The following is a 24290-nucleotide window of genomic DNA, read 5'->3' as shown; positions in this document are numbered from 1 at the left end:
AGGACATGTGTAGGAACAATTGGTGAAACTTAAATGAGATCTGAGGGTTAGAATATATCAATATTATATCAATATTAATATCAATTTTAATTACCTGCTTTTGATGGTTATAGGAGAAGATTCTTGTTTATAGAAAATACATACTAAAGTACTTGGGGATGATGGTAACTTATTCTCAAATGGTTCAGAGGGGGAAAAAAGTTCTTTTTACCTCACCTACAACTTTTCTGTAAGTTTGATATAGCTTCAAAAAGAAAGTTTTAACATATAGGTCTTGTATATTATAAAAGTTTCTATTTCCAGGGCTGTTGCAAAGAAGGCTTATAACACAATCCAAAAAATTAAGAAGGAGGGGAAGATGTCTGAGTGCTTGTTAAAAGCCTTGCTGAACTGTAAAACTTTTGAAGAACTAGAACACGTGGTAAGGAATCCTTTTTATCTTTTAATGTAATACTTACCTGAGTATATTATGATTTGGGTCTTATAGTTAAAGAGCTGGAAATAAAAAGCTAAAGTCATCAGCCACCATCATTATTTAATTCAACAAAATATTCTTTATTCAGTAAATATCTATTAAGCGCTTTTTTGTGATAGGCACTTGGATTTATTGGGTTGGCCGAAAGGTTCGATCGGTTTTTCCCATAAGATGGCTCTAGTAGCACTTAGTTGTCTTTAACTTCATTCAGAACAATTTTGTTAGATTGTATGTGACATCTGTCATATCAGTGTGCATTTAAAAAAAGGACTTATCACAATTGGTGAATTTTTGTGTAGCCATTTTAATATTAAAGATGGAAGGAAAACAGCATTTTCAACATATTATGCTTTATTATTTCAAGAAAGGTAAAAATGCAACTGAAATGCAAAAAAAGATTCGTGCAGGAAAAGATTTGTGCAGCATATGGAGAAGGTGCTGTGACTGATCAAACGTGTCAAAAGTGGTTTGCGGGGCTTCCCTGGTGGCGCAGTGGTTGAGAATCTGCCTGCCAATGCAGGGGCCACGGGTTCGAGCCCTGGTCTGGGAAGATCCCACATGCCACGGACCAACTAGGCCCGTGAGCCACAATTACTGAGCCTGCGCGTCTGGAGCCTGTGCTCCGCAACAAGAGAGGCCGCGATAGTGAGAGGCCCGCACACCGCGTTGAAGAGTGGCCCCCGCTTGCCACAACTGGAGAAAGCCCTCGCACAGAAACGAAGACCCAACACAGCCATAAGTAAGTAAATAAATAAATAAATAATTTAAAAAAAAAGTGGTTTGCGAAGTTTTGTGCTAGAAATTTCTCGCTGGACAATGCTCCACAGTCGGGTAGACCAGTTGAAGTTGATAGCAATCAAATCGAGGCATTCATTGAGAACAGTCAACATTATACCATGTGGGAGATAGCCGACATACTCAAAATATCCAAATCAAGCGTTGAAAATCATTTGCACCACTTTGGCTATGTTAATTGCTTTGATGTTTGGGTTCCACGTAAGTTAAGCAAAAAAAACCTTTTTGACCGCACTTCCACATGCGATTCTCTACTTAAACGTAATGAAAACGTTATGTTTTTAAACTTTTTTTTTTTTTTAATTTTTTTATTTTATTTTTTTTAAATTTATGGCTCTGTTGGGTCCTCGTCTCCATGCGAGGGCTTTCTCCAGTTGCGGCAAGCAGGGGCCACTCTTCATCGCGGTGCGCGGGCCTCTCACTATCGCGGCCTCTCTTGTTGCGGAGCACAGGCTCCAGACGCGCAGGCTCAGTAGTTGTGGCTCATGGGCCTAGTCGCTCCGCGGCATGTGGGATCTTCCCAGACCAGGACTCGAACCCGTGTGCCCTGCATTGGCAGGCAGATTCTCAACCACTGCGCCACCAGGGAAGCCCAAAACGTTCTGTTTTTAAAACAAATTGTGACAGGCAATGAAAAGTGGATACTGTACAACAATGTGGAACGGAAGAGATCGTGGGACAAGTGAAATGAACCACCACCAACCACACCAAAGGTTGGTCTTCATCCAAAGCAGGTGATGTATATATGGTGGGATTGGAAGAGAGTCCTCTATTATGAGCTCCTTCTGGAAAATCAAATGATTAATTCCAACAAGTAATGCTCCCAATTAGACCAACTGAAAGCAGCACTCGACGAAAAGCGTCTGGAATTAGTCAACAGACAACGCATAATCTTTCATCAGGACAGTGCAAGACCGCATGTTTCTTTGATGACCAGGCAAAAACTGTTACAGTTTGGCTGGGAAGTTCTGATTCATCCGCCATATTCGCCAGACATGGCACCTTCGGATTTCCATTTATTTCGGTCTTCACAAAATTCTCTTAACGGAAAAAATTTCAATTCCCTGGAAGACTGTAAAAGGCACCTGGGAACAGTTCTTTACTCAAAAAGATAAAAAGTTTTGGGAAGACAGAATTATGAAGTTGCCTGAAAAATGGCAGAAGGTAGAACAAAAGGGTGAATACGTTGTTCAATAAAGTTCTTGGTGAAATGAAAAATGTCTTTTATTTTTACTTAAAAACCGAAGGCCCTTTTTGGCCAACCCAATACAAAGATGACTAATACATAGTCCTTGTCTTCAAGGAATTTCCAGTCGAGTGGGGAAAAATGAGAGTAGGTAACAGAAGCGTAAGCTTACGGGAGAGTGTGCTGAGCTGTAGACATAGATGTGTCTGCAGCATGTAATTGGTATTTGGAACCATGAAAATGGAAGATTTCACTCAAGGAGAGATCATGGGGTAAGCAGGTCAGGATAGACCATTGAGGAACACTAACTTTTTTTTTTTTTTAAATTTATTTATTTATTTTTGGCTGTGTTGGGTCTTCGTTTCTGTGCGAGGGCTTTCTCTAGTTGCGGTGAGCGGGGGCCACTCTTCATCGCGGTGCGCAGGCCTTTCACTGTCGCGGCCTCTCTTGTTGCGGAGCACAGGCTCCAGACGCGCAGCCTCAGTAGTTGTGGTGCACGGGCTTAGTTGCTCCGCGGCATGTGGGATCTTCCCAGACCAGGGCTCGAACCCGTGTCCCCTGCATTGGCAGGCAGATTCTCAACCACTGTGCCACCAGGGAAGCCCAGGAACACTAACCTTTGAAGCATGGGTGGAGGAAGGGACAGCCTAAGGAGGAGACATGGAAAGAATAGTCAGAGAAGTATGAAGAGAATCAGGAGATGATGATACCCATAAAAGATTAAGGAAGAGAGTCATAGAAGGAGGTAATGATCAATGGTTAAGTAATTAAATATAGCAGGGAGTTTTAACAAGATAAGGACTGAAAAATGTATATTTGGTAATTAGGGGATCATTGTGGATCTTTGTGATACCACTTTCAGCAAGGTGTGTGGAAAGAGAAGCCAGGGGGCAGTGGGTTGAGGAGTGAACGTGGACTAAGAAGTAGAAGCATTGTGTGAGGACATCTTTTAGAGGAGCTTGCTTGAGTTGAGGACTTGCAGTCCTGGCAGTCCAAGCACTGAGTTTGTGGGATGAGTGAATCCAAGCAGATAGCTAACTGTAAGTGTGTAGAAAAGTAGAGAGTCTGATAAGGAACAACTGTTTTCATACAACTTGTATTCTCTGTTAGCATTAATCTTTTTTTTTTTTTTTTAATATTTATTTATTTATTTATTTATGGCTGTGTTGGGTCTTCGTTTCTGTGCGAGGGCTTTCTCTAGTTGTGGCAACTGGGGACCACTCTTCATCGCAGTGCGCGGGCCTCTCACTATCGCGGCCTCTCTTGTTGCGGAGCACAGGCTCCAGACGCGCAGGCTCAGTAATTGTGGCTCACAGGCCCAGCTGCTACGTGGCATGTGGGATCTTCCCAGACCAGGGCTCGAACCCGTGTCCCCTGCATTGGCAGGCAGATTCTCAACCACTGCGCCACCAGGGAAGCCCCTAACATTAATCTTTGAAGGAAGAGGAAAGGATTCAGAAGAGGATGTCTTTAGCATTCTCACATGTCCTCTAATTTTGTGTCCTAATTTTAACTTTTGCTTTTTAAAACTGAATAATTTGGTATGTTTTCTGACTTTTTTCCCTAGTCAGCACCATATAAAACTGGGAGCAAGGGCACCAAAGCCCAGAGAGCAAAGCAGCTGGGATTAGAAGGAGCAGCCAGGACACTGCTTGAAAATCCAGGGGACCTCAATCTGCTCTCTTACATTAGGCCCAATGTTAAAGGTACCAGCTTTACTTAATAAAGAGGTCGTTTCTGTGTCTTTCCTTTTTTAATTTGAAAACTTAGGTTAAAAAATTGTTTCATTAAGTAATGATGATACAAAAGAATATTACAGCATATAAAGAGTAAATAATTCTAATAAAACAAATCCCAGTATACCTCCTGCTTAGCCATTCAGCTTTCCTCTTTTGATGAAGTGCCTGTTCTACTCTTCTGCTCATTTTTCTATTGTGTTGTTTCACTTTTTCTTATTAATTTATAAGAATTTTTTAGATATTCTTGCTCAGTTACATGTGCTACAGATCTTTTCTCCCAGCTTGTAACTTCTCTTTTCACTTTCTTTATGCTGTCTTTTGGTAAATAGAAGGTCTTAGTTTTATCATAGTTAATCTTTTCAATTTTGTTAATCTTTTCTTTTTAGATAATTGCTTCTTTTTCTTTTTAAAGAATTTCCTTTATATCCAAGGTTATAAAGATCCTCCTGTATTGTCTTTTAAAATTTTTATTCTATTTCTAAAAACTTATTTAATTATAAAAATCATATCTACTTTTTAAAAAGAACTTCAACAATTCGGACAGATATGGATTGTAAAGTGAAGTCCTACTTCCACACTTCTACTCTCCACGAGTAAAGTGTTTGTCTTTTTCTTAAGTGTATCTTCCTTTCACTTTGTGTATGTGCGTGCACAGGAGAGAATGAGAGAGGAAGGGGGTAAGGGAGAGATATTTCTAAGAAGAACCCAAGGAAAGTGTCAACTGATACGTGTTAGGGTATATTGGTTTTATTGTCAAAATGAGCCTTGGAGTGAGAGCTTTTTGAGTAAGAGTGGCTTTTTCCAGGGAGTGCTCTGCTAGGATTGAAAGGGGAGATTGATGCTCTGGTGATTACTACTCTCATTCTAGTTCCTTTTAGCCTTCCTTCCTTTAGGCTGGGAGAGTGTCTGTAGGGGGCAGTCTCTGACAACAAAATTTACAGGATGTACTAAACTGTAGAGAATCAGCATACCAAAACCTGTGTTCATTTTATATAATCTGGCAAATGTGAATTTGCAATTAAAAAAAATTAAGTATGTGTCTGTGAAAATATGAATATCTGCTCATACACAAATACACACATCCTAATATCTATATTGAAAAGGGCAATAATGAAAAGAAAAAGCAAATTGGTAAATATTTGAATTTAGAGATGGGTTGAAATGAGTAAAATTCAAGTTTGTTTTATTTTTTTCGTTATATTTTCAAATGGTTGCAACTTTAATATTTTAATATTTACTGAGACCATATAGCCAAGCATTAAGGTTAGCCACAGTGGGAACTGTCTGTGCCCAGTGATGGTATGTTTTATTATCAATAGAATCAAACATTGGAGCTTTCAGAATGTTAGATGCATAATGATTTATGGTCAGTTTTTATTTTTCTCTTCTGGTCTATTTTCTTTCCTTCCACTCTTCACCTCCTCTGGTACAAAGTTTTCCTTAGTTCACACACATACTGAGTTCCTACTAAGTAGGTTTGATAACATAAGGTTTACAAATTGTATTCCCCTGAATGATGTGGGCTTTACAAAAGCCCATTGTTATAATTGCAAAATCTATAATTTCCTCTTTCTAGTCTCTCTCATTAATTGGTCTCATTGTAGGTTCCATCTTTACTACTGACTTCTCACCCTGGTATTCTCATTAAACTTCGGGTAATGATGCTGTGAGGTACTTTTGGACTCCTGAAATGAATGCATAGTGAGTGGTTTTCTAGGATAAAGACTGATCTAGTGAGAAAGCTAACACAAGAGCAGACACCTACTGACTGCTTACTATGCACCACAGCTGTTCTAAGTCTTTACATATACAGTCTTCCACCTCAAAGGTAATTTGTTCCTGAAAATTCCCTCATAGGGAAACGCTCTTAAAATGTAAACAGGATTCCTATTAATTTCAGTGGCCAAATTTCTTTCTTTAAATTTCTTTGAAATAAATGCAGTTACATCATTAGTTAAGATCAGTTATCATAACACAAGCCAACAAGGCATTTTCTCTTCATTAATTACTCTGTAAGTCTGTCCTCCTGTCCTCTTTGTCTTCTGTACTTGTTACTCACTAAAACCATACCCTCAGAAAAACATATTTATGATACTCAGTGCTTGTGTAATTCAAGTTTTAATGGAAGAAAAAAAAAGAAGCTTTAATGGAAATAGAACAATAAAGACAAAAGAAATAAATAATGCATTGCAAATGATCTCTCTCAGTGTATAAGCTGGTATTGCAGGGGCCATAATGTACAAGACACACTGCTGTAAATTAGCAAACTGAAAGCACTTGGAGAGAACTTAATGTACCATTGGTAGACAATTCAGCTGTGAAGATGAACAACCACATAATGGCTCTTGTTTTGTGCTCATTTGAGGTTTGAGAAATTCAAATAGGTCATTGAAAATGTGAATAAATGCCTCACAAGCCAAAATAGGGATATTAATAAAATTATTTGCAAAAGAGAATTTTTGTAACTGGAATGAAATAGTATACCTTGAGATATGACTCTATTAATATATATTTCCTATAACCTATAATGCTTAATCCTATAATGCTTAATCTTTGTAAATACTTCATGAGGTAGATACTATTATTATTCCATTTTTATAGGAAACTGAGGCACAGAGAGAACAAGTAACTTGCCCAGGGTCATGCATTTAGTAGATGGTGGAGCCAGGATTAGACCAGGCAGCTGGCTCCAGAGCTGCATTTTTCACCACTAGGTTACATGGTATGTTAAGGTCCTGTATTATTGTTTTTGGAGACTTGATTTTGTTGCTGAGGGAAGCTAGTCACTACTATGATACTTTTCTGTCTTTTTGTTTGTTTTTTTAATTTTTATTGGAGTATAGTTGCTTTACAATGTTGTGTTAGTTTCCACTGTACAGCAAAGTGAATCAGCTACATGTATACATATATCCCCTCTTTTTTGGATTTCTTTCCCATTTAGGTCACCACAGAGGATACTTTTCTGTCTTAAGTTTGTCAACTTAAGGTTTTATTTTGACTGGAATAAATTTATTGTGATTTAATTATAGATTTAAAAACCAATCTGTAGTTCTTGCGTTTGTTTTCCCTCTTACCCTTCTCCTAAAGGGCTTTCAGCACTCCAGGATATTGAAACAGGAGTGCAGCATATTTTAGCAGACATGATTGCTAAGGACAAAGACACGCTTGACTTCATTCGGAAATTGTGAGTAACTCTCAGAGTTTTCTGCTTTGTGGACTCATGATGTTAAGGGTCGCATGGTTAGTGCTAACTCCAGTGTTCATTAAAAACTTTATTTTCAGACTTTTAAAAATTAAAAATTTTTTTTTAGTAGCACAGCTCTCTGCTCAAACAACAGAACCCGAATACATAAAACAGATAAAAGTAAAGTTGCTTTAATTGAATTCTGGGCAGGGAGCCTGGAACTCTGCCTGTTCATCCTCCTTACCCTGAAGCATCTCAGCAGAGACCTCTGAGGAACACAGTTTTAAAACCACTGCATTGTGCAATACATGCTAGAGAGAGATTCATAACCATTGAGAATGGGTGGCATTGCTTTTTAAACGTATTGAGATGTATGCACTTAATTTTATAATGTTTACCAGTGGTTGGGTTAACTTGAGAATGTTTAATATCAGGTATGGATAAAAGTGCTGACCTCAAAATGAATTTTAGCTGATGGAGAGAGCAGCTTATCCATAGTATCATAGTCCCAATTTATAAGAGAGTAAAACCCTTTGACCTAGACCCTACTTGGGCTTATGGATTTTACGCCTCATTAAAAAAAGATATTATTTTAAAAACCTTATTTTTAGGTACTGTGTCCTTCCTTTCCTTCTGTGTATCAGAGGACAGGGTTTGGCAGAGGTCTACTCTTCCTCTCTCTCCACATCTCTAGCTGTGTGAGCTGTGCAGAGGAGAGTAAAGGTGAAAATGAACTGGTTGACTACTGTAGCTTGTCAGGGTTTTTGTTAATGTAAGGGAGAGAATTTTCCTTTTTTCTCAGTGGCCCTCACAGGAATGAGTTGAAGTAGGAGAATTGTGCAGGTTTTTCAATGTGTTTTTATAAGTAATTATACTGCTGAAATTTGGTTCAATTTCATAAATTGTCATTGGAAGCTGTCCTGACACATCATCTTGTTTCCCTTCTTTTTAGCTTTTAATTGGTTCTGACTCCCTAACTCAGTGGTTAGAAAAGGATGATATCTAGGCCAGAGTTATTAGTCTCTCGCATAACTGCAGGTAGTATCCGAACTCATTTAGGCATTTTATGGGAGGATTGGGTTGAAATATAAATAGATCTGGAACACCTATGCTAGCATGAATAGGCGAGGAGTCCCCTTTTGATGGGTCAATAACGTTTTTATAGTTGAGCATCATTAAAAAAAAATCTCATTTGGTAAATCTCATTTAGTTTTTTGTTAATCTTCTTTCTATATAATGTGTTTCTTTACTAAAGCACATATTAATAACTACTTAATGTTTGAATATTTGTGTATCTGAACAGGTGCCAAAATAGATATATTTGTATCCAATCATCTCTGGCAAAGGTATCCTCAAAAAAAGTAAATGAAAAAGATGTTGATAAGTTTCTGCTCTACCAAAATTTTTCGTGCAACATAAGAAACATCCAACATCATCAGGTAAATAAGAAAACTGCTTATGCATGCTGATAGTAGTAATAATGATAATACCTCAGATTTGTTTATTACTTTATTTACTAAAGAATTTTCAATCAACTATTTTCTTCCTTCATATAAATTTTTATAATTTTGTTATGTCCTCCCCATTTGACAAATGGGGAACTCAAGACCCACAGAAGTTAGTAAATGACACTGAGACTTATTAGCTGTGCTAACAGTATAACACTTCGGTATCTTGACTCTCTGGCTGGTGATCTTTCTTATTAGACTTTCCTTCCCAGTATGCTTGGATTTGAGCTCAATTCTGGATCTTTTCCATGTGAAATACAAAATAGAGATAACTGAATTAGAATAAATAAAGATAAATAAAGTATGAGAGATCTCAGTTATATAAATCGTAGTCATTATATCTCAGTCTTTTTTTTTTAATTAATTTATTTATTTATTTTTGGCTGTGTTGGGTCTTCGTTTCTGTGCGAGGGCTTTCTCTAGTTGCGGCGAGCGGGAGCCACTCTTCATCGCAGTGCGCGGGCCTCTCACTATCGTGGCCTCTCTTGTTGCAGAGCACAGGCTCCAGACGCGCAGGCTCAGTAGTTGTGGCTCACGGGCCTAGTTGCTCCGCGGCATGTGGGATCTTCCCAGACCAGGGCTCGAACCCGTGTCCCCTGCATTAGCAGGCAGATTCTCAACCACTGCGCCACCAGGGAAGCCCTCAGTCTTTTAATTTCACATTTCATTTTATTAATTTTTATCCTAATTGTAGTTATAGGTTATATATCTACATTGTGGAATGTGGCTTTAAATCATATAGAAAAAATTTTTTTTACAAACCAAAAATACACTAATACTGGCTTTTGTATTTACCTGTGTAGCTACCTTTACCAGTATTCTTTACTTCTTTGTATGCTTTTGAGTTACTATCTAGATTTTATTTCAGCCTGGAGGACTTTCTGTAACATTTCAGGTAGGGAAAGTAAACTCCCTCAGTTTTTGTTTATCTGGAAAGTCTTAATTTCTCCTTATTTTTTAAAATTTATTTTTAATTGTGATAAAATACATATAACATAAACTTTACCATCTTAACTTTTTAAGTGTACAGTTTAGTAATGTTAAGTATCTTAACATTGTTGTGCAGCCAATCCCCAGAATTTTTTTATCTTGCAAAACATAGATTTTCTGAATATAGAATTCTTGGTTAGCAGTTTTTTCTTTCAGCACTTTGAATATGTTACCCCACTATCTTCTGGCCTTAATGGTTTTGATGAGAAATCAGCTGTTAATCTCACTGAGCCCTTGCACATGATGATTGCACTTGATTTTCTTGCTACATTTAAGATTCTCTGACTTTTGACAATTTGATTATAATTTGTCTTGCTGTGGATCTCTTTGAGTTTATTTTTCTTGGAGTTTGTTGTGATTTTTGGTTGTGTAGTTAGATGTTTCTGATCAAACTTGGGAAAATTTTGGCCATTATTTCTTCAAATATTCTTTGAGCCCTTTTCTCCTGGGTCTCCCATTATATGTGTGTTGGCATGCTTGAGAGTATCCCACAAGTCTCTTAGCCTCTGTTTATTTCTTTTTTTCTTTTTTTAAATTCTTCTCAGACTATGTAATCTCAATTGACATATCTTCAAGTTTGCTGATTCTTTCTTCTGATTGTTCAAATACTGAACCCCTCTAGTAAATTTTTCATTTCAGTCATTGTACTTTTTTGCTCAAGACTTTCTCTTTGGTTCTTTTTTTATAATACCCAGCTCTTTATTGATATTCTGTATTTGTTGGGATAACATGCTCATGATTTCCTTTAGGACTCTGTGATTTCCTTTAACTTTGAGCATATTTAAAACAGTTAGTTTAAAGTGTGTCTAGGAATGCCAAAGTCTGAACTTCCTCAGAGATGGTTTCTGTTAATTTCTTTTTTTCTGTAAATGGGTCATATTTTCTTGTTTCTTTGCCTGCCATGTAATTTTTTGTTAAAACTTGTCATTTTGAATATTATAAGTTGGCAACACTGAAAATCAGATTCTCCCCCCTCCCCGGCATTTGTTGTTGTTGCTGTTGTGGGGTTTTGCGGTTTATTTAGCGACTTCTAAACTGTTTCTGTAGTCTGTATTCTTTGTCATGTTTGGCCACTGAAGTCCGTGGTCTATTAGCTTAGTGGACAGCTAGTTACTTGACAGAGATTTCCTTCACTCCTAGAGCCAAAACAAATAACAACTTTCCTGGTCCTGCGTATTTGCTCTATGTTGGGGCATCCTTCAATGCTTAGCGAGGCAGTTTACAACTCTACCTTAGCCTTCACTTTGTCTTTGTGTGGAGCTCAAAGGTCAGAAAGAGGTGAAAACTTAAGGTCTTCCCAGGTCTTTTCAGAGCAGGTGTCTGTCTAGTCCTGAATGCGTGCATGACCTCTTAGATTTCCTAAAATATGCGGAAGTTTTAAAAAAGCCCCTTTCCTCTCAGTTATCTCTTTTACTAGCCTCTTCCTTCCCAGGTTTTTCTGGTCTGTCTGATGGTTGCCCTGACTGTAATCCCTTATCCCCAGGTGTTATCCCTTACCCCTTGAAACTGCAGCTAACACATTGCCTTTAAATACTTTGAACAAATGTCACCCAGGAGCTTCCTGGGGAAGCTCTGAGACAAGCAAAACAAAGGCAAGCCCTTGAGCCAAACCGTCAGGGAGCTATGAGACAGATCGAAACACATAATCACAAACTTTTGAGAATAAGGTCCATATTGCTCCCTCTGGTACTAGCAGACTGCACCAGAAAAGTAGGCTGTTATCTTCACTGCCACTGCTGAACTGCAGAGTGGAGGATGGTAAGTGGGTAAGTTAAAAGTGCTCTTTCACCAAAATTCTGCAGCTTCTTCTTTAAGTGTTCCTCTGATTATTGCAAGTTTTTGATTAGATTCCAGAGTTCTGAAAAAGCTGAATCTGGCAGTTTTTGCCAGTTTTTTGCTTTTGTAGAGGTTTGGAGTTTTGGAATTCCCTACTCCACCACTTTGGTCATGTCACACCTAACAGCATCTTTAAAGTGTGGTGTGTATTCCCCTGTTCTATTCCAAAACCAGCATGTGGACTTAACCTTATGAACTGTCCTTCTTTATCTTGTTTAATGGTTTTTAGCTTGAAGTCTACTTTGGTATCAGGATTGCAACCTGTATTTTCTTAATGGAAATTGATTTCACCCTTGTTTTAATCTTAGCCCTACAATTATATGAAATGCTTGCCCTTAGTCCTTTTGCCAAAATTTTCCAGTCTTCTTTTAAGCTGGTTGAAGCTTATTCTCTAGTCTAGTATGGAGTTGGCAAAGTTTTTCTGTAAAGGACCAGGGAGAAAATATTTTAGACTTTGTGAGCTAGATGCCTCTTCCTGCAACTACACAACTGCCATTGCAGCACGAAAGCAGTCACAGCTAATACATAAATGAATGAGCATGGTTGTGTTTTAATAAAATTTTATTTATGAAAACAGATGTTAGATTGGATTTGGTCCATGGGCCATAGTTTGCTGGCCTCTGCTGTTGCATATTTCTCAAGAAGATTTTATGTGTACAGTACAGGTGTGCCTTATTCCATAGTGCTTTTTGCTTTATTGTGCTTTGCAGAATAAATGTGTTTATTCTGCAAATAAATGCAGAATCTGTGTGTTTTACAGATTGAAGGTTTGTGGCAACTGTGTTTCATACAAGTCTGTTGGCACCATTTTCCAACAGCATTTGCTGACTTTGTGTCTCTTGTGTCACATTTTGGTAATTCTCTCAATATTTCAGAATTTTCCATTATCATTATATTTGTTCTGGTGATCTGTGATCAGTGATCTTTGACGTTATTATTGTAATTGTTTTGAGGTGCCATGACTGCACCCATATAAGACAGCAAACTTAATTGATAATGTGTGTTCTGATTGCTCCACCAACCAGCTGTTCCCTCCGTCTCTATCCTCCTTGGGCCTCCCTATTCCCTGAGACACAATAATATTGACATTAGGCCATTTAATAACCCGACAGTGGCCCCTAAGTGTTCAGTGAGTAGAAGGAGTTGCACATCTCTCACTTTAAATCAAAAGCTAGAAATGATTAAGCTTAGTGAGGAAGATACATCAAAAGCCAAGATAGGCTGCAATCTAGGCCTCTTGTGCCAAATAGGTAGCCAAGTTGTGAATGCAAAGGATAAGTTCTTGAAGGAAACTAAAACTGCTACTCTAGTGAACACACAAATGATAAGAAAGTGAAACAGCCTTATTGCTGATATGTAGAAAGTTTCAGTGGTCTGGATAGAAGATCAAATCAGCTGTAACACTCCCTTAAGCCAAAGCCTAATCCAGAGCATGGCCCAAACTCTATTCAGTTCTATGAAGGCTGAGAGGTAAGGAAGCTGCAGAAGAAAAGTTTGAAGTTAGCAGAGGTTGGTTCGTAAGGTTTAAGGAAAGAAGCCATCTCCATAACATAAAAGTACAAGGTGAGGGACTTCCCTCGTGGCACAGTGGTTAAGAATCCGCCTGCCAATGCAGGGGACATGGGTTTGATCCCTGGTCCGGGAAGATCCCACATGCCATGGAGCAACTAAGCCTGTGCGCCACAACTACTGAGCCTGCGCTCTAGAGCCCATGAGCCACAACTACTGAAGCCCACGTGCCTAGAGCCTGTGCTCCGCAACAAGAGAAGCCACCGCAATAAGAAGCCCGCGCACCGCAACGAAGAGTAGCCCCCACTCTCGCAACTAGAGAAAGCCCATGCACAGCAATGGAGACCCAACGCAGCCATAAGTAAGTAAGTAAGTAAATAAATAAATATTTATTTAAAAAAAGAAAAGTACAAGGTGAAGCAGCAAGTGCTGATGTAGAAGCTGCAGTAAGTTATGCAGAAGGTCTAACTAAGATAATTAATGAAGGGAGCTACAGTAAACAACAGATTTTCATTATAAACGAAACAGCCTTATACTTGAAGAAGATGCCATCTAGGACTTTCATAGCTAGAGAGGAGTAAAATGCCTGGCTTCAAGGCTTCAAAGCTTCAAAGGATAGGGTCTTTCTTGTTAGGGGCTAATGCAGCTGGTGACTTGAAATTGAAGCCAATGCTCATTTACCAGTGCTCTATAAATGGAACAACAAAGCCTGGATAACAGCACATCTGTTTACAACATGGTTTGCTGAATATTTTAAGCCCACAGTTGAGACCTACTGCTCAGGAAAAAAGATTCCTTTCAAAATATTACTGCTCATTCACAATGTACCTGATCACCCAAGAGCTCTGATGGAGATGTACAATGAGATTAATGTTTTCATGCCTGCTAACACAACATCCATTCTGCAGCCCATGGGTCAGGGAGTCATTTCGACTTTCAAGTCTTATTATTTAAGAAATGCATTTCATAAGGCTATAGCTGCCATAGATAATGATTCCTCTGATGGATTTGGGCAAAGTAAACTGAAAACCTCTAGAAGGGATTCACCACTCTAGATGCCATTAAGACCACTTGTGATTCGTGGGAAGAGATATGATATCAATATTAATAGGAGTTTGGAAGAAATTGATTCTAATCCTTATGGGTGACTTTTAAGGGTTCCAGACTTCAGTAAAGGAAGTAACTGCAGCTGTAATGGAAATAGCAAGAGAACTAGAATTAGAACTGGTGCCTGAAGATGTGAAAGAATTGCTGAAATCTCATGACTAAACTTTAATTGATGAGGAGTTACTTCTTATGGATGAGCAAAGAAAGAGGTTTTGTGAGATGGGATCTGCTCCTGGTGAAGATTGTTCAAATGACAACAAGTGATTTAGAGTGTTACATCAACTTAGTCAATAAAGCAATGTCAGGGTTTGAGAGGATTGACTCCAGGTTTGAAAGAAGTTCTACTGTGAGTAAAATGCTATCAGCATTGCATGTTACAGAGAGATTGTTCCTGAAAGGAAGAGTCAGTCGCTGCGGCAAACTTCATTGTTGTCTTCTTTTAAGAAATTGCCACGGCCACCCCAGCCCTCAGCAGCCACCACCCCATCAGTCAGCAGCCGTCAACACGGAGGCAGGACCCTCCACCAGCAAAAAGATTATGGCTTGCTGAAGGTTCAGATGATGACTATGATTTTTTAGCATTAAAGTAGTTTTTAATTTTAATTTTTAAAATTTATTTTTAATTTTTTATTGAAGTATAGTTTATGTACAATATTATATAAATTATAGGTTACAATATAGCGATTCACAATTTTTGAAGGTTATACTCCATTTGTAGTCATTATAAAAGATTTGCTACATTCCCTGTGTTGTACAATATATCCTTGTAGCTTATTTTATACATAATATTAATAGTTTGTACCTCTTAATCCCCTTACCCTCTTTGCCCCTCCTTCTTTCCCTCTCCCCACTGGTACTCTAGTTCTCTATATCTGTGAGTCTGTTTTTGCTATATTCACTAGTTTGTTGTATTTTTTATATTCCATATATAAGTGATATCATACAGTATTTGTCTTTCTCTTTCTGACTTATTTTACTTAGCATAATACTCTCCAAGTCCATCAATGTTGTTGCAAATGGCAAAATTTTGTTCTTTTTTATGGCTGAATAGTACTCCACAGTGTGTGGAGTACTATCTATACTCTACACACTGTGGATAACAGCACATCTGTTTACAACAGATGTGGATATCTATCTATCTGTCACATCTTCTTTATCCATTCTTCTGTTGATGGACACTTAGGTTGCTTCCATATCTTGTCAATTGTAAATAATACTGCTATGAACATAGGGGTGCATTTATCTTTTCAAATTAGTGTTTTTGTTTTGGGTGTATACCCAAGAGTGGAATCCTGGGTCATACGGTAGTTCTAGTTTTAGGTTTTGTTTTGTTTTTTAATTAATTAATTAATTTATTTATTTTTGGCTCTGTTGGGTCTTTGTTGCTGAGCATGGGCTTTCTTTAGTTGCGGTGAGCAGGGGCTACTCTTCGTTATGTTGCACAGCCTTCTCATTGCAGTGGCTTCTCTTATTGCGGAGCACAGGCTCTAGGCGTGCGGGCTTTAGTAGTTGTGGTGTGTGGGCTTCAGTAGTTGTGGCTCGCGGGCTCTAGAGGGCAGGCTCAGTAGTTGTGGCTCATGAGCTTAGTTGCTCCGTGGCATGCGGGATCTTCCTGGACCAGGGCTCAAACCCATGTCCCCTGCATTGGCAGGCGGATTCGTAACCACTGTGCCACCAGGGAAGCCCTAGTTTTAGTTTTTTGAGGAACTTCCAAACTGTTTTCCACAGTGGCTGCACCAATTTACATTCCCAGCAACAATGTGCAGGGTACCCTTTTCTCCACATCCTCTCCAACATTTGTTATTTGTGTTCTTTTTGATGATAGCCACTTTTAAATTAAGGTATGTACATCTTTTTTTTTTAGACATAATGTTATTGCACACCTAGACTAAAGTATAGTGTAACATAACCTTTATATGCACTGGGAAACCAAAAAATGTGTATGACTTGCTTTATTGTGATGTTGTTTTATTGTAGTAGTCTGGAACTGAACCTGTAATACCTCCGAGATATGCCTGTAATTCTCTGAGTTTTGACACAGTCACAATTGTTTCCTATGTCCTTGATACTTGAAGGATAGCTTAGCTCAGTAAATATATATATTTTTAATAATCCAATGATTTTTTAAAAATTTATTTATTTTTTATTTTATTTTTGGCTACATTGGGTCTTCGTTGCTGCACGCGGGCTTTCTCTAGTTGTGGCAAGCGGGGCTACTCTTCATTGTGGTGCATGGGCTTCTCATTGCAGTGGCTTCTCTTGTTGCGGAGCACAGGCTCTAGGTGCATGGGCTTCAGTGGTTGTGGCTCGCGGGCTCTAGAGTGCAGGCTCAGTAGTTGTGGCTCGCGGGCTCTAGAGCGCAGGCTCAGTAGTTGTGGCACACGGGCTTAGTTGCTCTGCGGCATGTGGGATCTTCCCGGACCAGGGCTCAAACTTGTGTCCCCTGCATTGGCAGGCAGATTCTTAACTACTGTGCCACCAAGGAAGCCCAGTATAATATTTTTTGTTTGCACTTTCTTTCCTTAAGTTTGTCAAACATGTTGCTCTGTTGTTGTCTTACTTTGCAAGTTTTTTTTTTGTTTGCTTGTTTTTGAAATCAGATGCCAATCTAATTCTCTGTTTCTTAGAAATGCTGAAGATGTGGGTCCTGTGTTGTTTTATTTATTCACTTTATTGGTTTTATAGGAGGATGAGGCGGGGATTTAGAATGAGGGGCCTGCCAGTGTTCTTTAAACCTGAAATTCCTCAATGAATCATTTTTTAAATTTATTTTTTCTTCCTTCCTGAATTTTACTGTTATAAGGAGAGGATAATGAAAAAGACTAGAATGCGTCACTTTTCATTGATAATGTTTAGTTATCTTCATTAAAAATGTAATTAAAAAATACTTACGGTGGTATAGATATGAAAAGGTATGTTATTATTCTGTGTGTGTGTGTGTAACATAAAATGAAGAGTCTTCAGTTACGTTACAAATACTTCTTGAACACTTATTATGTATTGGTGCCTGCTTGGGGTATGTAGATGACATGGTCCCTGCTGTTGAACTTTTGAAGTGTTTCACTAATATCTAAGTTGTTCTTTTTACTTTTGTGTACACTGTATCATATGGGGCGAAATGAATACTTTTGATAATTGGAAAAATTGTTAGAAGAGTGAAATTTTACTTACCTAGCTATTGTCTACTGATAGAGCCTAATGAAAAGGAATTTTTTATAAAACCAATGACTAAAATACTAAAATTCCTTTTGCAGAAATGACTTTGCTACTGGATTTTGCCTCCCTTTATTTGATTTAATTTTATTGCAACTTCGGAAAAATATGAATACTTTTATTCTATTAAAACTTAGTCTTTCTAGTATTTGCTTGAAAACATTTTGGCCTCTGCATTTTAACTAGTGTGCTTATTAGCACATGTGGCATTCTGAGTTAGTTTGTGGTTGAATCTAAGTTTGTGATTGACACAGGCTTCTAAGTGTGACAGTCCTAAGACCTGAGAAGGTAGAACGTTTTGGGAATGTCAGTTTTGAAAAACAGACCTGTGTTTTGAGAAGAACTTTCTAGTTATCTTGCAGGCTAGAGTGATGATATGCTAGCTCACAAAGATGGGTTTTTAATCCCTATAGTGCTAAGGCCTCATGTCCCTGACTCCAGACTCTGTTTTTCAGCTTTCACCTAGACAGCCCAGCATATAGCATCCCAGAATACAGAAGTGAGGGAGAGTGATGACAGACAGTGGTAAAGGAACAACGGTACCTGGAACTCCTTCTCCAAATGCTGTGGGAAGAGCTGTTATAGCTGTCTACCAAATTAATTCTTCTAGCTGCATCTTGTTTTCTTTCTTCTCCACACTGGTCCTTAATGTGCTCCTTTCCACCACATGAATTTGTAACTCAGCCTTCCCATTCTTTTTTGTAGCTTCTTTCACTGATGTCTCACTTTCTTTGTCTTTTACAATACCTGTTTAACATTCGGTGCTGCCGTCTACAGTAATTCTGCTTTAACTCTGTATTCACTTTCAACCTCACTTTTTGCCCCAAGCTGTTTCTGCTACTCCACTCCCTTTTCTACCATGGATCCTCTATGTTAGGATTTTTTAAAGTTTGACCTATGACTTTACTAGGTATGGTGGAAAAAAAAGCACCCTCCAATAATATATTTTGATATAATAGTGTATTTATATTTTTATTTATTTGGGTTTTTTTTTTTTTTTTTTTGGCTGCATTGGGTCTTCGTTGCTGCGCGCAGGCTTTCCCTAGTTGCGGCTAGTGGGGGCTACTCTTTGTTGCAGTGCGTGGGCTTCTCATTGCAGTGGCTTCTCTTTGTTGTGGAGCACGAACTCTAGGCGCATGGGCTTCAGTAGTTGTGGCACGCGGACTCAGTAGTTGCGGCGCACGGGCTTAGTTGCTCCATGGCATGTGGGATCTTCCTGGACCAGGGATCAAACCCATGTCCCCTGCATTGGCAGGCGGATTCTTAACCACTGCGCCACCAGGGAAGTCCCTAATAATGTATTTATATAAATCAGAATTAAATAACTCTTTTTCCCCTATAATATTGTATTCTGCATGAATGAATTTATTACTGATAAATTCTTGGATGAAGAACTTTTATTTACTGTTCAGTGTTCCTTTCAGTATTTCAGAGAGCTGGCAGACATTGAAGATTTTGTCCAGCCCAAACTGAAGTTTATTTTGTATTAAAAGTTTATTTTTAAGTGATTATTTTATTTCTGCCAATGTTTACCTTGGAAATTTCTCAAATATATTTAAAGAATTTTTTTAAAGTATCTGTAATATTTTAAACTTTGAGGATTTGTTCTATATTTAACATTTTACTTGAAAATACCTTTAGAATTTACATAAATTAAGGTTGCTGTTTTCCAGAGTGGCTATACCATTTTACCTTCCCACCAGCAGTTTATGAGAGTTCCGTTTCTTTATATCCTCACCAATACTTATTGTCTATCTTTTTTTTTAATATAAATTTTATTTTATTTATTTGTTTTATTTTTGGCTGCATTGGGTCTTCATTGCTGCACACGGGCTTTTCTCTAGTTGCAACGAGCGGGGGCTACTCTTCATTGTGGTGCACAGGCTTCTCATTGCAGTGGCTTCTTTTTGTTGTGGAGCACGAGCTCTAGGCACGCAGGTTTCAGTAGTTGTGGCACTTGGGCTCCATAGTTGTGGCTTGCGGGCTACGTAGTTGTGGCTTGTAGGCTCTAGAGCGCAGGCTCAATAGTTGTGGCTCACAGGCTTAATTGCTCCGCGGCATGTGGGATCCTCCTAGACCAGGACTTGAACCCATGTCCCCTGCACTGGCAGGTGGATTCTTAACCACTGCACTATGAGAGAAGTCCCTGTCTATCTTTTTGATTATGGCCATCTTGGTATGAACTGATTTCTCATTATGGTTTTGGTTTGCACTTCTCTTCTAACTAATGATGTTGAGCATCTTTTCATGTACTTATTGAACATTTCTATATTATCTTTGAAAAATATGTCTCTTTGGACCTTTTGCACATTTTTGTTAGGTTGTGTCTTTTTATTGTTAAGTTATAAGAGATATTTGTATGTTCTAGATATAAGTCCTTTATGTGATATATGATTTGCAAAACTTTTCTCCTGTGCTAAGTGCTTTCTTTTCAATTTCTTGATGGTATCCTTTGAGATATAAAAATTATAATTTTGTTGAAATCCAATCTATTTATTTTTTTCTTGTGTTGATTATGCATGTGGTGTTTTACCTAAGGCCTTATGTAACTCAAGGTTATGAAGATTTTCTCAAGTATTTTCTTCTAAGCATTTTATAGGTTTCGTTTTTATATTAAGGTCTATGATCAATTTTGAGCTAATTTTTGTGTATGGTGTGAAGACGCTGTCCAACTTCATACTTTTGAATTTGGCCATCCATTGTACCAGCATCACTTGTTGAAAAGACTGTATTTTCCCCATTTAATTTTCTTAGCACCCTTGTTGACATTCACTTGATTGTAGATGTATAGATTTATTTCTGGACTCTAAATTCTATTCCATTCATCTGTATGTTTATCTTTAATGCCAGTACCACACCGTCTTGATTACTGTAGTTTTGTAGTAAGTTTTGAAATTGAGAAGTGGGAGTCCTCCAGGTTTGTTCTTTTTTTACAAGATTGACTTAGTAATTCTGGGTCCCTTGCATTTCTATATGAATCTTAGAATTAGTTTGTCAATTTCTGCAAAGAGGCTAGCTGGGATTTGATAGGGATCACATTGAATTTATGAAGTAATTTGGGGATTAGTGCCATTTAGCAATATTAAGCCTTTTGATCCATTGACCTGGGATGTCTTTCCATTTATTTAGGTCTTCTTCAGTTTTTTTAAAAACAATATTTTATAGTTCTCAGTGTATAATTTTGAACTTCTTTTGTTAAATTTATTGGAAAGTATTTTATTTGTGCTGGTGCTATGGTAAATGGAATTTTAAAAAATTATTTTTAGGATGTTTATTGCTAGTGTGTAGAAATTAATTATCCTGCAACCTTGCTGAACTCTATTAGTTCTAATAGTTTTAGAGTGGACTCCTTAGGATTTTCTGTATACAAGATCATAGTATCTGCAAATAGAGATAGTTTTAACTTCTTTCTTTTCAATCTAGAGGCCTTTTATTTCTTTTTCTTGCCTAATTTCCCTAGATAGAACCTCCAGTACAATGTTGAATAGAAGTGCAAGAGGAGACACCCTTGTAATCTTAGAGGGAAAGCATCCAGTCTTTCACTATTAAACATTATGTTATCTGTGGAGTTTTTGTATGTGCCCTTTATCATTTTGAAGAATTTGCTTTCTCTTCCTAGTTTCTTGAGTATTTTTATCATGAACAACTGCTGGAATTTTCTCAAATATTCTTTCTGCTTCTATTGAAATGATCATGTAATTTTTGTTTTTTATTCTATAGTTATGATGTATTACTTCTTTTTTGGATGTTAAACCAACCTTGCGTTCCTGGAGTAAATCCCTTTTGATCCTTGTGTATAATCCTTTTTATATGTTTCTGGGTTTAGTTTACTAGTATTTTATTGAGAATTTTTACACCTATATTCATAAGAGGCAATGGTCTTTACTTTTCTCTTGCAATGTTCTTGCAAGAACAGGGTAGAGTCAGGAAGTTTTTTCTTCTATTGTATTTTTGGAAGAGTTTGTGAAGAATTGCTATTAATTCTTCTTTAAATGTTTGGTAGAATTCAGCAGTGAAGCCATATGAGCCTGGGTATTTCCTTGTGGGAAATTTTAAAATTACTAATTCTATCTCTTTACTTGTTATAGATAATTTTGAATTTTCTATTTCTTTTTTATTCTAGTTTAGAAGTTTGTATCTTTTTAGGAATTCTAATTTGGCATACAGTTGTTCATAGTATTCTCTTTTGATCCTTTTTATTTCTATAGCATTCATATTAATGGCCCCTCTTTCATTCCTGATTTTGATAATTGGAATGTCTCCCTTTTTTCTTTGGTCAGCCTAGTGAAAGGTTTGTCAATTTTGTTGATATTTTCCAAGAACCAACTTTTGGTTTTGTTGATATTTTTTGTTGTTTTTCTATTCTCTATTGTATTAATTTTCCCTCTGTTCTTTATTATTTCCTTTCTTCTTCTTGCTTTAGGTTTGTTTGCTTTTCTTTAAGGAGTGTTTTTAATGTGTTTTAAAGCAATTGTTCTTTTAATATATTAATTAAAAGTAGAGACAGGTCAATCTGAATTTAAATTCCTCCTTTGCTACTTGCTAGCTTTGTGATTTAGGACAAGTTAGTCTTAGAAAAATTATCATATAAGAGTAAGATGTTAATACATACATCACTGGTGGCTTTGAAGATAAATGAGTTAATGTATTTAAAGTGCTTAGATGGGCCTGACAATTAGTAAGTGCTCAATAAATGGTAGCAATTAGTAGTTATTAAATATTCCACTTAGAAATTTCCATATTTGTATTTATCTTAGTAATGTTTTTTCACAAATATAGAAAGTATATCCTTCTAACTCTAGGTGATCAAAAACTTTCAATTAGTAGAATCTGAAATGAGATTTTTAGATCAACACTGTCTCTTCCTGTGAATATCATAGGCTTTGTACCTGTATTTTATTTTGAAAATACTTGAAAATAATATAAAGAAATGATTATTTTTGAATACATTCTTGGTAAATAAATGAATACAAAATTGATATAGCTCTAGACTGGATAACCACCCAGTTTGTTTCACAAATATTGACTGGTTAAATTGATCATTTATATATTTTGTGGATCATCAGTCTTTGCCATATATGTTTGCACTCAGATTCTGGCAATTAACCGTGGAGAAAATTTGAAGATACTGACGGTCAAGGTTAACATTTCTGATGGAGTGAAGAATGAGTTCTGTAGGTGGTGCATCCAAAACAGGTCTGTTTATAGATTTTTACAGAATATTCTTTTTTTTGTTTTTAAAATGCTATATTGAGATCTATATGTACTGATAATGGAAAGATGTCCATTGTGTTAAAAAAAAAACAAAAAAAAAACAGTGACAGGCAATGGATATAGTGTCTTGTAGTGAGGTGGATGGACCTAGAGTCTGTCATACAGAGTGAAGTAAGTCAGAAAGAGAAAAACAAGTACCGTATGCTAACACATATATATGGAATCTAAAAAAAAAAAGGTTCTGACGAACCTAGGAGCAGGACAGGAATAACGACACAGACGTAGAGAATGGACTTGAGGACACGGAGAGGGGGAAGGGTAAGCTGGGACGAAGTGAGAGAGTGGCATGGACCTATATACACTACCAAATGTAAAATAGATAGCTAGTGGGAAGCAGCCGCATAGCACAGGGAGCTGACCACCTAGAGGGGTGGGATAGGGAAGGTGGGAGGGAGACGCAAGAGGGAGGAGATATGGGGATGTATGTATATGTATAGCTGATTCACTTCGTTATAAAGCAGAAACTAACACACCACTGTAAAGCAATTATACTCCAATAAAGATGTTAAAAAAATTTTTTTTTAATTTAAAAACTACGTATGTTGTGTATGTTTAAATAGGAAATATCTGGGAAGTACATAAGAATTATTAATAGTGGTTATTTCTGGGGAAAGAGACTTTTACTGTAATCCTGTACCATATGAATCTTTTATAAAGAGTATATTTTCTTTTATGAAAAATGAATTAACAGAAACATACTGTATATAGTATATCTGAAATGTTTTGTTCATTAAGGATAATTGAATCAAATATTTAATTTATCAGATATTATATGAGTAACGAATGAATGACTGAGGCTGGCTACTAGCTTTTTTCTTTTTTAAAACTAGCTTTTAGTGCCAGTGTATGGGATAGTCTTGTAAAGTAAATTATTCTGTTCCCAAATGTCTGTCACATCACTTTGAGAAAATGCTACACTAAAATGGTGCTGCTTTTTTCTTGTGGTAGATTTAAGGGGAACTATATCCTGTATCCATTTCTATTTTAAATGTGGGAAAATGAAAGCTAGATGGAGAGAGCCTATCTTTATCTACTTTATCTATAGGTACCGAATGGGGGGGAGCATATTTCTTTGCCAGAGTGAAGAATATTTCTTTGTCTGTAATGGGTGAATAAAGCATGTCTCTGTCAAAAACATACATATAGGCCCTGGGTCTTATTCATTTGTTTACAGTACTTTCCTGACTCCCCGTAGGTATTTGAGTTTGTGGCCTCTGTCTTAATCTGTATGCTTCATTGTGCACATCGCATGTATTTTGTATTGTGAAATTTAGTTAAAGTGAGGTCCTTCTTAATTTTATTCAGCAGTGTTTAACTGTTGAATTAGAGGAAGAATCAAGTTTTAAGATGATACCCTGTAAGGGAAACCCATTGTATTTCCTTTAAGTTTAGAAGTAATAAGGTCTGTGACTTCGCTATGCTGTTTCAGGTCCCTTCGAGTGCTAAATGAATAGATCACAGGAAGCCAGTCAAG

The 24290-nt window shown here is 37.2% G+C and overlaps 1 protein-coding gene across 2 annotated transcripts in view; it reads left to right on the top strand.

Annotated features, from left to right (window-relative positions):
* The window catches only part of SRBD1 (S1 RNA binding domain 1), a 231931-nt gene that overhangs the window by 24279 nt on the left and 183362 nt on the right, over positions 1–24290 (top strand). For both annotated transcript variants that reach the window (XM_068565019.1, XM_068565020.1), the window contains exons 6-10: positions 304–421; positions 4024–4162; positions 7283–7379; positions 8683–8818; positions 22635–22738. In XM_068565019.1, coding sequence (XP_068421120.1) covers positions 304–421; positions 4024–4162; positions 7283–7379; positions 8683–8818; positions 22635–22738 — 594 coding nt within the window. The remainder of the gene's footprint in view (positions 1–303; positions 422–4023; positions 4163–7282; positions 7380–8682; positions 8819–22634; positions 22739–24290) is intronic.

This window comes from Eschrichtius robustus, chromosome 15 (assembly GCF_028021215.1).
Source record: "Eschrichtius robustus isolate mEscRob2 chromosome 15, mEscRob2.pri, whole genome shotgun sequence".
Lineage (NCBI taxonomy): Eukaryota > Metazoa > Chordata > Mammalia > Artiodactyla > Eschrichtiidae > Eschrichtius > Eschrichtius robustus.
The sequence above is the reverse complement of the archived record's forward strand: the minus strand, read 5'-3'. Positions and strand labels throughout refer to the sequence as shown.